Source organism: Aspergillus chevalieri, chromosome 3 (genome assembly GCF_016861735.1).
Source record: "Aspergillus chevalieri M1 DNA, chromosome 3, nearly complete sequence".
Lineage (NCBI taxonomy): Eukaryota > Fungi > Ascomycota > Eurotiomycetes > Eurotiales > Aspergillaceae > Aspergillus > Aspergillus chevalieri.
The window spans coordinates 1,238,643-1,252,375 of record NC_057364.1 but is presented as its reverse complement, the minus strand read 5'-3'; the positions used below and the strand labels follow the sequence as shown (position 1 = coordinate 1,252,375).

At 49.4% G+C, this 13,733-nt stretch overlaps 8 protein-coding genes across 8 annotated transcripts; 2 read left to right on the top strand and 6 right to left on the bottom strand.

Annotated features, from left to right (window-relative positions):
• Positions 1–557: 557 nt before the first annotated feature.
• Positions 558–1,391, bottom strand: ACHE_30460S (uncharacterized protein; the record flags this gene model as incomplete). The annotated part of the gene is made up of 2 exons (XM_043277081.1): positions 558–946; positions 1,007–1,391. The coding sequence occupies 2 exons, from the start codon at positions 1,389–1,391 to the stop codon at positions 558–560; spliced, it is 774 nt and encodes a 257-aa protein (XP_043134995.1).
• A 407-nt stretch (positions 1,392–1,798) lies between these two features.
• RRD2 (serine/threonine-protein phosphatase 2A activator) lies at positions 1,799–3,085 on the top strand (the record flags this gene model as incomplete). The annotated part of the gene is made up of 1 exon (XM_043277080.1): positions 1,799–3,085. One exon carries the CDS (start codon positions 1,799–1,801, stop codon positions 3,083–3,085), a length of 1,287 nt encoding a protein of 428 aa, XP_043134994.1.
• A 110-nt stretch (positions 3,086–3,195) lies between these two features.
• On the bottom strand, positions 3,196–4,356 carry ACHE_30459S (agmatine deiminase family protein; the record flags this gene model as incomplete). Its single annotated transcript, XM_043277079.1, has 1 exon — positions 3,196–4,356. One exon carries the CDS (start codon positions 4,354–4,356, stop codon positions 3,196–3,198), a length of 1,161 nt encoding a protein of 386 aa, XP_043134993.1.
• A 696-nt stretch (positions 4,357–5,052) lies between these two features.
• On the bottom strand, positions 5,053–6,778 carry ACHE_30457S (MFS transporter; the record flags this gene model as incomplete). The annotated part of the gene is made up of 6 exons (XM_043277078.1): positions 5,053–5,570; positions 5,623–5,725; positions 5,777–6,456; positions 6,507–6,564; positions 6,611–6,631; positions 6,680–6,778. The coding sequence occupies 6 exons, from the start codon at positions 6,776–6,778 to the stop codon at positions 5,053–5,055; spliced, it is 1,479 nt and encodes a 492-aa protein (XP_043134992.1).
• A 296-nt stretch (positions 6,779–7,074) lies between these two features.
• On the bottom strand, positions 7,075–7,571 carry ACHE_30456S (uncharacterized protein; the record flags this gene model as incomplete). The annotated part of the gene is made up of 2 exons (XM_043277077.1): positions 7,075–7,097; positions 7,178–7,571. The coding sequence occupies 2 exons, from the start codon at positions 7,569–7,571 to the stop codon at positions 7,075–7,077; spliced, it is 417 nt and encodes a 138-aa protein (XP_043134991.1).
• An 893-nt stretch (positions 7,572–8,464) lies between these two features.
• Positions 8,465–9,073, top strand: ACHE_30454A (DUF1754 domain-containing protein; the record flags this gene model as incomplete). The annotated part of the gene is made up of 2 exons (XM_043277074.1): positions 8,465–8,752; positions 8,816–9,073. The coding sequence occupies 2 exons, from the start codon at positions 8,465–8,467 to the stop codon at positions 9,071–9,073; spliced, it is 546 nt and encodes a 181-aa protein (XP_043134990.1).
• Positions 9,074–9,575: 502 nt separating this feature from the next.
• Positions 9,576–9,794, bottom strand: ACHE_30455S (uncharacterized protein; the record flags this gene model as incomplete). The annotated part of the gene is made up of 1 exon (XM_043277073.1): positions 9,576–9,794. One exon carries the CDS (start codon positions 9,792–9,794, stop codon positions 9,576–9,578), a length of 219 nt encoding a protein of 72 aa, XP_043134989.1.
• Positions 9,795–11,699: 1,905 nt separating this feature from the next.
• On the bottom strand, positions 11,700–13,515 carry TUB4 (gamma-tubulin mipA; the record flags this gene model as incomplete). Its single annotated transcript, XM_043277072.1, has 8 exons — positions 11,700–12,377; positions 12,426–12,512; positions 12,565–12,768; positions 12,827–13,009; positions 13,073–13,126; positions 13,190–13,302; positions 13,373–13,413; positions 13,508–13,515. 8 exons carry the CDS (start codon positions 13,513–13,515, stop codon positions 11,700–11,702), a joined length of 1,368 nt encoding a protein of 455 aa, XP_043134988.1.
• Positions 13,516–13,733: the final 218 nt, after the last annotated feature.

Below are 13,733 nucleotides of genomic sequence, written 5' to 3'. Positions count from 1 at the left end.
TTGGATCCCCCATCGGGGCATTTTGATTGGTTGGTTTCTACTTTTAGCTACTGGTGCCTGCCTCGTACTCGTATTTTACGTACTGAATACGACTGTAGATGCCTGAGCATGGTCATTCACTGTGCATATGTGCATATTTGTGCTTGCGTTTGTATAAATTTATGTTTATACTGGACAGGTGCTGCGGACGTGAGGACTTCCTGAGGCATCGAGGAAGGGAGCAAAGGGGGAAGTACGGAGTCATTTCTCAGAAGGCCGGCATTCGTGCGCAGCGTAGACATGTATTCTGAACAGCCGCCTCCTCTGTAAAAGGACATCCCATGATGGAATTGTGCAGGTCAAGAAGCCAAGGCGGATCAGTGGTGACGACACCTACGCTAGCATCACCGATCTTGATTCCGGAACGATTAACATTTATGTATCGTAGGCTGCTCAACCCATCATGCAAATATATCCATGCATCGCTGTACACCATGAACGCCTATACAATAATGCCCGAGAGTCAACATCTCCTGGCGACAACCAAATAAAGCAAAGATATTTACACGAATCCAAAATCACGTTTCAACAGCCCCCGGAGCAACCGCAAGAATCACTACCAACGCAGCAATGATCAAAGCCACCGCTACAAACGCAATCAATATTACACTGCCACGGCTGGCTGGGAACTTCCCCCGTACAATCCAGTACTGACTCTCAACAAACCGATGAAACCCGACAAGCAAAATCAAAATGGCGACTGCGATAAATGTCGTCCCAAGAGGTTTCCCAAGATTTCGAAGGCGTTCAGTCGCACCTGCTGTCTGCATATCGTCCAACGGAGACGAAGAATTCGTTCCACTTTGGTGCAGATTACCAGCATTGCTTAGGCGGAAGAGTTGGGTGATTGCAATGCCAATAGAAGCAAACGCCAGCGAGGTCCGTAGCCAGGCCAGAAAGGTACGTTCTAGTTCTCGTTAGTGATATATTGACTCAATAAAGCAAACGACTAGCATATCAGACACACCTAATGCAAGATGATCGCGAGCCACACTACCCTTATTCTCTAGTTCCATGCTGCCATATCGATTGGCCAGCTGGATATACCAAGGCCTCTGGTGATTTTCTCCGTCGCCAGGAGCCTCAGGGACGCCATTAGTTCCTTCACTTTGAGGCTGAGATGACTCCCTTGACTTTCCCCGACTGGTCCCCGATGCTGATCCCCGGCTCCTCATCCCCTCTGTAGACTGGTAGTCCGGGCGTATTGAATTTGAGTTAATAGGCGTGTTCTCGCTGACTGCACCTTCTTCGCCCAGATTGGATTGACTTTGTTGCGCGTGTGTAGAATGTGAAGATGAAGATCGACGTGAGGGTTCTCTAAGATTAGGTGCTGACAGATTGGACGTCTCCATAGCGGCGGCGTGTTTATTCAATAGTGGCAGAGATTCGGCGTCTTGGGTCCCTTGCCGGCGGGAGCCAAGTTATTCGTTTTTTTTCTCTTTCTTCTCTTTTTGTCGTGTTATGACCGTCCCTTCTCTTTACCTGCCAAGTGAACAACAGCAAAGACATAGCAAAGACGTATCTGTACCTTAGATCAACTACAATATCAGACTTGAAAGAGCTATCCCGGTCTAGCCGAATCGGGCAGTGTGCTGATCACATGCTCGTTATGACTTAGCCCCTTGTGGTTAGACCATACGCTAGTCCTGATTGGGCCATGGCGTCATAATACTGCAACGGCAGGCGGTGAAGTTCTTCATTGTTCTCCACCATCCCAGCTTAAGGTAACTCATCAAGACACTTCAACAGACATCTCAAAATGGCATCAGATGAGGCCAGTATGAATTCCGAGTCAACGACCAAAGTCGACCTATCCAAAAAGTTATCCGAACTGCGCAATACCCGCCGCAAGTCCAACGCCACCCCCTCTTCCTCTTCATCCTCCAAAGAGCCCGCACCGGTAACCCCTCCTCTCCCTTCGCCGCCAGACCTGTCATCTCATGAGTATTCCCGTCCGATACGTCGAATTCTCTCGCACAAGGATCATGAATTGTTTGTTTCCTCGCCGACATATTCTCTCGTCCTTGCGTTCGTATTCGGTTTGTCGGATTCCGTCCGCGGGCGTGCGGTCACTGAATTCAATGACAAGCCCGTCTCCCTTTCCGTCTCGAATATTCTATCCGTCGTGGAACGCATGAAGGCTCTGGTGGAACAACATCCGGCGATCGATCAGGGTGGATCGAGATTCGGAAACCCTGCATTCCGAGATCTGTTCGATGATGTGACTGCGCAGAGTGCATTGTGGCACAAGGACATTCTGGGACTGCAGAATGATGCAGCAGTCGATGAGATCAAGACATACTTGATTCACTCCCTGGGGTCGCGAGATCGGTTGGATTATGGGTCTGGACATGAGTTGAACTTTATGATGTGGCTGCTGTGCCTTCGTCAGGTTGGACTCATCGCGCCATCTGATTTTCCGGTGATCGTGTTCCGGGTTTATATCGATTATATGCACCTGATGCGACAGGTTCAGAGCACATATTATCTTGAGCCTGCAGGTTCGCATGGTGTTTGGGGTCTTGATGACTACCATTTCCTTCCGTTTCTGTTCGGGGCTGCGCAGCTTGTGAGCCATCCGTACATCACGCCGTTGGGTATCCACAACACAGCAGTCCTAGACGAAGAGGGAGACAAATATATATATCTAGACCAAGTGCGGTGGGTGGACAGCGTGAAGACGGTGAAAGGGCTACGGTGGCACAGTCCCATGTTGGACGACATCTCTGGCGCTCGAAACTGGTTCAAGGTGGAAAGCGGGATGAAGAAGATGTTTGTCAAAGAAGTTCTCGGAAAACTGCCCATCATGCAACACTTCTTGTTCGCCAGTCTTCTCTCTGCAGCCCCCGGTATGGGAGAGGGAGCTGACGAGTTGGAAAAGGCTCATGACCATGAGTGCGGAAATGGTCATGCTCATCCCAACCATGCGCACGACAACTTCGGCGGCGATTGCTGTGGTATCAAAGTACCGAGTACCATCGCAGCTGGAGCAGAGATGCGAAGGCGCATGGGAGGAACAGGCTTGCGGCCGATTCCATTCGATTAAATTTACAATAATGCGGTCCGTATGAACGATACCTCATGTTTATAGATGCATCTAACGTAGACAGGAATGAAAACATCTTGCAATTTAGACCTATCTCGAACTGCATACATCTAGTCCTTCTTCAAGGCAGGAACCTGCTGAGTGGTACAATGAATGACACCCCCAGTGATGGGAATGGCATGCATATACACCTGTCGCACCTCACGTTCCGGCATAGCAGCCTGAATAACCTCCTTCGCCTTCGAGTCATAAGGCTCAACCCCGAACTTGGGAATGACAACGCCTCCATTGCAGAAATAGAAGTTGATATAACTGCACACCACTTCCTCATAATCATCGTTCTTCGGCACCTCATCCCCGTTAACCTCGTCAACGGGGATAATCTTCAACTTCCGCCCCTTCGCATCCGTCTCATTCTTCAACGCAGTCAGAACCTCATGCGAGACATCCAACCACTCCTGATCGGAATCCGGATGATGCCGCGACCATAGCACAACCCCAGGTCGAATAAACCTCACCTCCGCATCAAGATGCGCATCCGTGATATCCATATTCTTCCGTCCAGGACACCAAATGATCTTCTCCACCCCCAACAATCTCTTCAACTCCTCCTCAATATCCGCCTTACTCATCCCCGGATTGCGCGGCTCATCGATCATACAACTCTCCGAAATAATCAACGTCCCATCCCCATCGACCACAAACGCACCCCCCTCCGCCTTAATTCTCGGCACAACCCGTCTCACCGGCTTCGGGTCAACATCCCCCTCAATAACTCTCCTCGCGAACAACGTATTCTCCTCCAGCTGCGCCGCACTCGGCGTCGGCCAATTCAACCCATAGTCATTCCCATTCGACACATCCCACGGCCTCTTCTCCCCCCACTCGTTGAAATCGAAGCTAATCGCAAACCGCTCCCCGGGGTACCGCCCCGATGCATCGTGCACGTACACGGGCCCCGTGTCCCGCACCCAGCAGTGGTTAATCGCAATCGGGATGATGGTGACGCGCTCCTTGAGGTTTGGGGGTACAATCTCGGCGACGTACTTCTGGGCCAGGGGGATGTCTTCGGGGCGCGTGTAGAGGCGGACGGGCTCGAAGTGGGCGATGGCTGCGGCGAGAGAAGTGATTTCGGCGCAGCTGGGTTCGTAGTAGGGAGGTGGGACGGAGACTAGGGAGGGGAAGCCGAGGATGGTGGCTTCATGGGGGTCGGATTCGGCGGGGAAGATGAAGCGCCCGTCTGTTATTGGGTCGAGGGTGGGTGAGGTCATGGTGGTGGTGATGTTCTGTTGCAGTTGTAGTTGTGTCTGTCGGTTTTGTGGTGGCGTCAGTGTATCGATCTTCTTGTCTGTCGAGAGTCGAGGACAATTACATTAATATATATGTATATATATATTTCTTCTTCGACTTCGTCCTGAGGGAATTACTCCAGGCAGGTTTTCCATATTCGCTGGCCTGTGTCACTATTCAGCCATCATCATTCTGAGGCTTATGGTTGTACATGAACTAACCAGCTGGCTAGAAGATACGGTATGGATGCCGAAAGTAGATTCTTTTAGCGAAATACTCTAAACAACAGTCGCAGATATTTAGCCCTAGCTGGGTTTATCCTGCCCTCGGCATACCAAATGATATGCAAGTGCAAACTTATCCCAGTATGTACATCAGGATGTCAGACGACTTCAGCCTGGAAGGGATGTTGTTTACCCCAGGTTGTGACGAGACTATAGCACAGAGGGTTTGACCGGTCAGCTGCGCGTATCAATTGTAGTGCAAAGAGTGTCGTGTCATTGCGAATGATTATGCCACGTGTAATGAGAGCTAAATATGTAGGATTCAAATATTTCCCTTCTGGTCGTTTTTGCCCAATTTTCCAGTTTGATTTGAGATCCAGCCACACACATCACCCCCCTCCCCGCAGAGTCATATCCTTACCCTAGTAGCCATCTGAGAAATAGATCACACGATCACTGTGCGCCTTCCAATAGGGGCTCTCGCTCTCCATGCCCTTCCGTAGCCTGCGCCTCGGCATCATCGGCACCGGCGCCAGCACTATAGGAACCAGCACCAGCACCACTCAGAAACACCATTGGCCCGACAGTAACAGCAGTCAACAATCCCAATGACCACGCCATAGCAGACCACCCAAACCGATCGCTCAGAAACCCACCCACCATAGGCCCCAGCATAAGTCCCGCAAAGCTCGCCATGACCTGTAAGCTGAAAGCCTGTGCCACAGCGCCCTTCTCACCAAAGACGCCTGGGTTGCACGCTTCCATGCTGTCGACGACTAATTGGGTTTCGAGGAAGAGGGCGGGTTGGGCGAGATCGGTGGCAAGGCCGGCGAGGGTGACTAGGGTTGGGAGGAGGATTTTGTCGGAGAGGGTGTTTTGTTGGACGAATTGGAGGCTGAGGAGGACGGGGGTTGCGGTTGCGAAGCTGAGGATGGCCATTATGCGGACACCGTAGCGGTCTGTTAGATTTCCTATAGGGCACGTGTTAGTGTATACTTGGAGGAGGAAAGAGGATGGACTTACCGAATACTGGGTCAAAGAGCGCCGGAATGGCGAGTAAGAGGAAGACTATCCCTCCTTCGAAAGGGCCCCATCCAAACGTCTTCTCTACGAAACTGACCAATGTCTGTACCAAGGTCAGTATGTGATAGAATCCGGAGATATTATTCTAACGCACAGCATCAAAAGAAGCCGTGACAATTCCCTCTGCCACAAAAGCCCACAGCGTGATCAACATGCGTGGCTGTTTCAACAAGGCCAAAATAGCAAAGCCCCCCTTGCCCCCGGGTTGGGGTATGGTATCCTCGATTTGATCGCGAGGGAACGACGCATACCTATTTCGAGACACCTCCGTAATAGCATCATCGCTATTGCCAATGTCAGGTGGATCAACCGGCTTGACTAGTCGATCAACAGCCCGCTTTTCAATAACCACTACCCGCAGAACCAGATCGACGGCAATCATGGCAAACGCCAGAGTGCACACGGCGTAGTACCCACCAGCATGATAGACCAACCCACCCAGTGGTGGTCCCGAGATAATGCCAATCATACTAGCGGTGCCCAAGTATCCCAGTATCTCGCCTAGATGCTCCTTATCGACCACATCGACGACGAGAGCCAATCCCGCTACATTAACCATAGCAGCGGCACCACCCTGTAGGAGTCTCCCAATGATAAAACCTGTCATGGACCGCGCGACGGTGAGGAATATCATGGATATAGTGAGCAGCATCAAGCCGACGAGGAAGGGGAATTGGCGTGTTTGCGAGATATCGACAAAGTAGCCGAATAGAGGGCTGGTGAGGAAGGCCGTGCCGGATTCGCAGATTAGGAGGACACTCGTCCAGAATACCCCTGTTGAATGTTAGCTCAGGTTTATACCAAAGAGAATTGATTGCTCTCACTATCCTCATCCGGAACGCCTGCGCGAGTCACGATGGCCGTGGGCATGATGGGGACGATCTGTAGGTCAGTTATGTGCATGCGCTCTGCGCCAGGCAATACATACCATGCCGTACATAAACATGTCCTAACTAGATTAGCTTCTTGCTTCGATACTATTCAGACAGAGATCTACCGTCAACATGGCCAACGAGACCACAAAGACAATGAAGCTCTGAGACGAGCGGAGCTGCCACTGCCATGGCTCACGCTTCTTCGAATGGAATGGAGTCATATTCAACAGCCGACAAGCTTAAAGAGTGAAGAGTATAATCAAGAAACTGAAATCGTACGTCTTGGTAGCAGGAAGTTTCTGGAGGTCGGGAAAAAAAAAATAACCGTCATGTGATCAAGTCTATATAAAAACATTCTCCATGATCATTCACCATGACCCATGTCATCTGTCCTACTAGAAATGTCTCAGCCAAAATATCAGTATCCCCTTCGAGTCCAGTCCAGCTGGGCACACATTGACGCCCTGTACAACATGAAGTTCTAATCTGGGACCATCTTCTCTTTACAGCTTACTATTCATTGACCTCCCAGCCAGCCAACTATCTACACATAAAAAAAACAAGTCAGTGAGGTTCCCAATATCTAAAAGGAAAGCAAAAACGACAAGACCCTCACATACCCCGATGATCATTAATCATCACCGCCGGCGACGTCAACGGCTTGCGATTCCCTTTCCTCACCTTATCCTGCACATTGCACAGCTCCTCAAAGAGATAATAGTCAGCCAACTCAACCAATTCCTCTCCATCATTGCAAATCCAGCCCTGTCCATTTGATGCCGTTGGACACCGCGACAGACTCCCGTATGTGAGGTCGACGATCACATCACTGTCTCCGAGGGTTGGGTGTAACTTTGTCGGGTCGTTCTTTTCATAGAGAGTGAATGTTCCTTGACCGTGAGTTACGGCTAGAAGGGCGGCTTCGAGGAGTCTGAGGAGGTCTAGGGAGGTGTCTACTCGGCCTTGGAAGTGGGTTTGGATGTGGAGAAAGAGGGTTCTTAAAAAAAAGGGCATTGTTTGCCTGTTAGGGTTGGTTTTGGTGGGAGATACATGGGAACGTGGGGATTCATAGATGGATGCGTAAAGTAGAAGACTGGTTTGTATTGTACTCTGGAAACTGTTACTCTATCAAGGTGTCAAAGAATGAATGAGTATTCCCGCTTCATCATGGGTATAACAATGGGCCATTGTTCAGCCGCTGATTATGGAAGACGGGAGACAGCCTACGTCTAAATTATTGCTTTGGACTGGAAAAGGCATTGACATTTTCCTTTTTCTAGGAATCTTACTTTTGCAGCAGGACTATGCCAAATCTGGCACAGTATAGATAATCAAAAGCAATTTGCAACTTCGTCGTCGTCAACTCCAGCATTGAACTTGTATGTCTGTTTGAACAGCTGTCAATCTTACCACAAGCCAAAAGTCAACTCAGTAGTGAATGCCTGGGCATATCATGCAATTATTGTCCATTGCTCGCTATCAATGAAGCACCGTCATCATTCACATAGCAAAAGAGGAATGAGTTGGCCTAAGAAATCTGTATTGAGCTTCTTAACTTACCCTACGTGGCGTATCTGAGAAGGAAAAGGGAGCATAGCTATTTGTGAACAGTCTCCAACGGAGTCATCTTTACAAAAGAATCCGTCGTTCTGGACATACACCCAAATACGGTTAGCGTCATTCCAAATAAGGAAAATCACGTGCCATCAACCGCGGAACGGCTCGAGCAACTCTGCATGCAAACTTCCCCATACATACGAACAGACAAGATCTTGAATACACCCAATCATCTTTTCTGTAATAATCACAAGGAGCCCAAAAGAAAAATAAGCAAATCCCAAATCGTCTTGTAAATCCCTTACGTCCACGCACATCGCGGAGCACCCGATTTTCAGGCAAAACCCAAAATGCCCCCGGGGGACGAATATTCAACCGGCGGGGGCGGCAAACTCAAACTCAAAGGGAGTAAAGTGGGCGACGGCCGGGTGGAGAAGAAGAAAGCGAAAAAGGCGAAGAAGAAGGAGAAGGAGGCTGCTGGTGCTGCTTCCGGTAGTGAGGTTGTTCCGACTGAGGGGACTACGCCGGAGGACGGTGGCGAGAAGGGCAGAAGGGATGAGTATGGGTCGGAGACGGGGACGGTTGGTGTTGGGAAGACTGAGACGGAGAGGAAGTATGAAGAAGTGAGGAGGAAGAGGGTATGTTTAGCTTTTTGTCCCATTTTTTTGTTCTATGTTTGACAGACGCTGATTGACAAATAGCTCCAAGAACGACTGAAGCGCAATGGGTACAAGACGCACAAGGAACGGGTTGAAGAGTTAAACAAGTACCTCAGTGGATTGACTGAACACCATGATATGTATGTCTTGGTTTTTCTGACACAAATCCATGGGCTGGTAGCTGACGACGCCTTAGGCCGAAAATTGGTCCCGGTTGAGATCGAGATGCTTTCCTTGTTTTGCACGGAGTGCTGGGTTTGTTGGGCAAGTTCTGTTTGTTACGGAGTTTGTTGGGTTTGATATTGTGCAATCGCAAATGAATCGATTTCAAGTTGCAAATTACCATCAGTCGCGAGCTGCAATACGTCCGAGACATAGAACAACAGGCGGACAAGGGTTACATCTCAGCAGGTCATCCGGCTTCCGGGAATAGTTACACGAGTTTGACTACACAGAGTATGCGATGAGCGGATATGAGTATAGAATCACATTATTCAGTTGGAAACTTCTGTTGTAAAGATATCGATTCAAGATAGAACGTCAAACTCCATATAGTAACGCCATGCGTATAATACCCCGGGAAAATAAGTGGATAATAAACAAATAACGAAAAACCACCCCAACCCAAAATCATTGTAAACCATGTCGCTCCCGAAACGAGACACCACCCTGCCGATAGGGAAGACATCGTAAAAGTAAAAGTTGTAAATAACACCGCGCTAACTCAACGTCGGATAAAAATGGGCAAGTAAATGCAATCGAAATGCGCCGAGATTGTTGTAGTAGTGTAGATGTAATCCCGTCATACACCCTTGATAACCTGTGTGCGCTCGCTGTTCAACTTATCGGCATTGCGGGCGTGGGACTCCTTCTTGCAGTCTTCCAGACCGGAGCAGGAGTGGGCTTCGAGCATGCGATGCTTGGAGCAGAAGTGGCCGTTGCAGAAGCTGCAGTCTCCGACAATGCGCTGAGCTTGTTCCTTGCACTCCTTGAAGGAGCATCTGGGCTTGCGAGGAGGCATTGTGAATTGGTTTCGGTGGCGAGACGAGAGAGAGGTGGGTGAGGCGGTGAGCGCCAGCTGGTGCGGAGGCGATAAGACGATTCCGGTCCGGTTCGTGAGGAGAGGCGGAAGATAAGGGATTCAAGCCTACCGGGGAGGAAGAGGGATTATTTGAAGAGTGGTAGTGCTAGTCGTAGAGAGGGATATAAGACGTCCTACTCAGGAGGAGCCAGAAGAGGAGTCAAGGAATGAAGGAGGAGGATCAGGAGAGAGGATCAGGAGGACGGTTGCGGTGAGATAGATAAAAGGGAGCAACTTTATATATACTCTGGCAACACCCGATGATCGGAAGCAACGGGAAGGCAAAAGAAAGGAGGCGACAATGAAAGAAAAACTCTTCAGAACGAACAAGAAGAAGAATGGAAGAAGAAAGCCAATTGAACGTGGCAGTGAAGGGAAACGAAAGAGAAGAAAGAGAGGCAGCCACGGTTCGGATCCAGCAGGGAGCATATATAGTGGTACGTAGTATGAAGCCGCTGAGTCACGGCGCCATCTCCAATTCCAATTCCCAGCGTGGAGGCAATCCTGCTTATCTAAGGCGGACCATCGAAGCTTCGAGTTTTTTGGGCATTTATTGGGGATTTACGGAGTACAGGGAAGAGCCTGTCTGGGGACCCAATTGACCATGTTGTTTGCAGGACAATGATCCTTGAAACCAGGGCTTGTTTTGCTGGCGTTTGTCGGGATACCTGCAGGGATAGGAATTGAATCACGTGATATTATACAATCACTTTTAAACATTGATTCATGTCTGTTCTGGTAGTTCGTACTCATCGGTCATATCTCTTGTGGCGAGTTATCAAGCGTTTACTTGCTGTATACCAGAGATTCATTCTCTGTCAAGACCAAACGCCAACATGCCACCACGTATCAGAAGCACATTGGTGTCAACTGATGTGACAAATCGCTGATAATGCCTGTGACCAGGAGAACGATCATCTAGCATCTCTGACCTGGTTGAGCGAGTTATCCCAATCCTTCAAAAGCCGCCCAGAGCACGTACTTGTACTAGATAATGTCGACGCTTAGGCTATTGTGCTAAGAATAGCAGTGTTCCCCTATAAGGTTAATATATGCCTCAGGAATCATTAATAATTGGCAGAGACCAAGCAAATAATAACCAATAGCCGCGGTGCTAGGACGCGGAAAAAAACAAGGCAACTAACTTCTGCCTCATTCTGCGAATCATGCGCCGTCAACCCCTCACTTGGGCAGCAGTGATCATCCATCTCCATCTCCACTGAGATGTACATGTACTCTGCAGTAGTGTACGGAGTGGTCTGTAGTAAGTATGGTCTACAGGTCTACAGCATACGGATACATGCTCCGGCGTATACGACTTCAGCTAGACTACGCTAATTGAAAATTAAACGGGACGATGAGATACACGCCGGGATATCCATCCCTTAATTTCCTTTTTTTCCCATTGATCTCCGTCGACCGTTTCACGATCGCCTCGACGTCCGTGCCTTCGGGGGTTTGTTCTTATTCGACCTGAAGAAACTCCGTGATGTAGGCAACTTCTCCGACAGTTGGCAGCGGTGGACAGCAAATAATCTACGGATAGACGTGGCAACTGACTGGGCAACTCAACAGCATTCGTCCGTAGAGGGATATGTGTTCTCGATGCAGGTGGTTTCACACCGATAAGCATCGGCAGCGGCGGACGCAGTGCACTGACATGTTGGGATTCCGACGGATTCGCCATTGGAACGTTTATCCATGTAACAATAATCCAATTCCTACGTGTCATGTCTTTTGGTATTAGGAGGAAGAAAAATGAAATGAGAAACGCCGAGATACACCAGACCATGAGATATAGCAGCGACATCAAAATAGGAAATTCATAACAAGCGAAGATCATGGTTAAACGCCCATCTCCTTCTCCTTACCCGCATCTGGATCCAGGTAATCCTCCCGTTCTGCCGCCTCGTATTCGCCAATAAGGTCCATCACCACAGAGCGCGCTTCGTCAAATTCTCCCAGCCCATCAGAAAACGGGCTTTCCTTCTTGTACTGCTCCAGGAAAGCGTTACGCTTTCGCAGCCGATCGTACTGCTGCACAATCCGCTTGAATAATGTCGCCACCGAAGTGTGATTCGCCAGCATCAGTCCACTGACTCGGTGGGTGTTCTGTAAGTACGGTGACTTCTTCGTTAGCGCCACTTGGATGCTAGCAGGACCCCATGGGATAAAAGACGCAAGTCGGCGCTCACGGATCCGCAGCAGCGACTTGTGCACGTCCGTCGGGTCCGCTTCGCCTTGGATGATGTTGAGAATGCTCATGTAGCAACTCGATTTGCTGGGATTGATAGAGACCATCCGGTTCTTCGGCTGCAAGAGGCGACGCATCACGTCCAGAACGGTCGTTTTGCGAACTGTCTTGGCCTGCTCGATGTTGTCTCCAGTAAACGGAGTGTATGATGTGATCAGGAAATGGCTGCGTGGTGTCGGAATAAGCGAGGCGAGGATTCCAGCCAGGTCATTGTGCATGTAGCCAGGGTATCGGAGTGTTGTAGTAGAAGCCGACATGACAGTAGAGACCTACAATTGTCAGCTTACTGTCGAACCTGTGGTAAAAGTAATACCCACCAGCTGGTTTGTCTGATGGAATGATGGTTCTTGTACGTGCAGTCTGTCTGCAACAATTCTCGATAGAGCGCCGTTATCCAAAACCACCTAAACAAGCGTTTTAGCTTGGTTCATAGACTAGAAGCAAATGGAGCCTTACCACCGAGTCCGCATTCTGCGTTAACCGTCGCATAGTCAGAATACTGTTATACGGATTGACCACGACATCTGCAGCTTGCGTATCGGGGAACACGGAATAAGTCTGAATCAACTTCTTGGGAAATCGATCGTTCATCCGCTCCAAAATGTAACTTCCCATACCCGATCCTGTACCTCCAGCAATCGAATGCAGGAACATGAAACCCTGTTACCCGTATGTGAGCCTGCAGCAGTTGAATCCAAGTCTTTCCATATCCTCCTACCTCTAACGAATCGCTACCATCCGCTTCCCGATCGATCATGTCGAATACCTCTTCATGCACCGTCTCGCCTGCGGAGTATCCAGCTCCCCAGTTGTTCCCGGCTCCGATACCCTGTTGTCCGATGAAGAAGTTCTCGGGGTTGTATATGTTTCGGTAGGGACCGGCTTGAATAGCATTGAGCACCTAGTTCGTTTTAGCCTGGTATATCTTGCGGTAGCGGGAGGTGCGCGAGGGAGGGAATCGTACCCTGGGTTCTAAGTCGAGGAGGATCGCTCGAGGGATATATCTGGTATCATCACTCTGGAGTGTCGCAGTCAGCACAGCATTCAAATATATGAGCAGAAGTTCAGCAGTTGGAGGTACCTGATAGAAGAAGACATCCTTGCGATCATTTCCCTCCGTTGCGAATTCTTCTAGGTTCCCATCCTGACTGATTCCATGCTCCAAACAGAGCTGCTGCCAAAAATTACTTCCAACTGTGTATCAACCGATCAGCAAAATGAATGCGATGCGCGGTCATCGTGCGATATCGTGGTGGTGGCATACCGTTGTTGCCGCATTGGCCGGCTTGGATCGTGATGATTTCTCTAGGAGCAACGTTAGCTGGAATAGAGCCTCAGTCACGGGTGGCATGGTATCCAGGGGCTCAGGGAAGTTCCAATAATGAAATGACGGACATACCTGGGCATCTTGACCACTTCCCATCAACAGTAGTCGAAGTCAGTTATAGCGACGCGTGGATCGCGTTTCTGCGGGGGAACTTTTTGGGGACTTATGCCTCAGGTGTCGATGTCTTATACCAACGGCAAGTTATTTGTTTCTGAACGGCAACGCAAGAATTAGAAAGGACGGATGGGCATTGCATAACATTTTTAATGATTTATGTACACCCACTATTTCTATAATA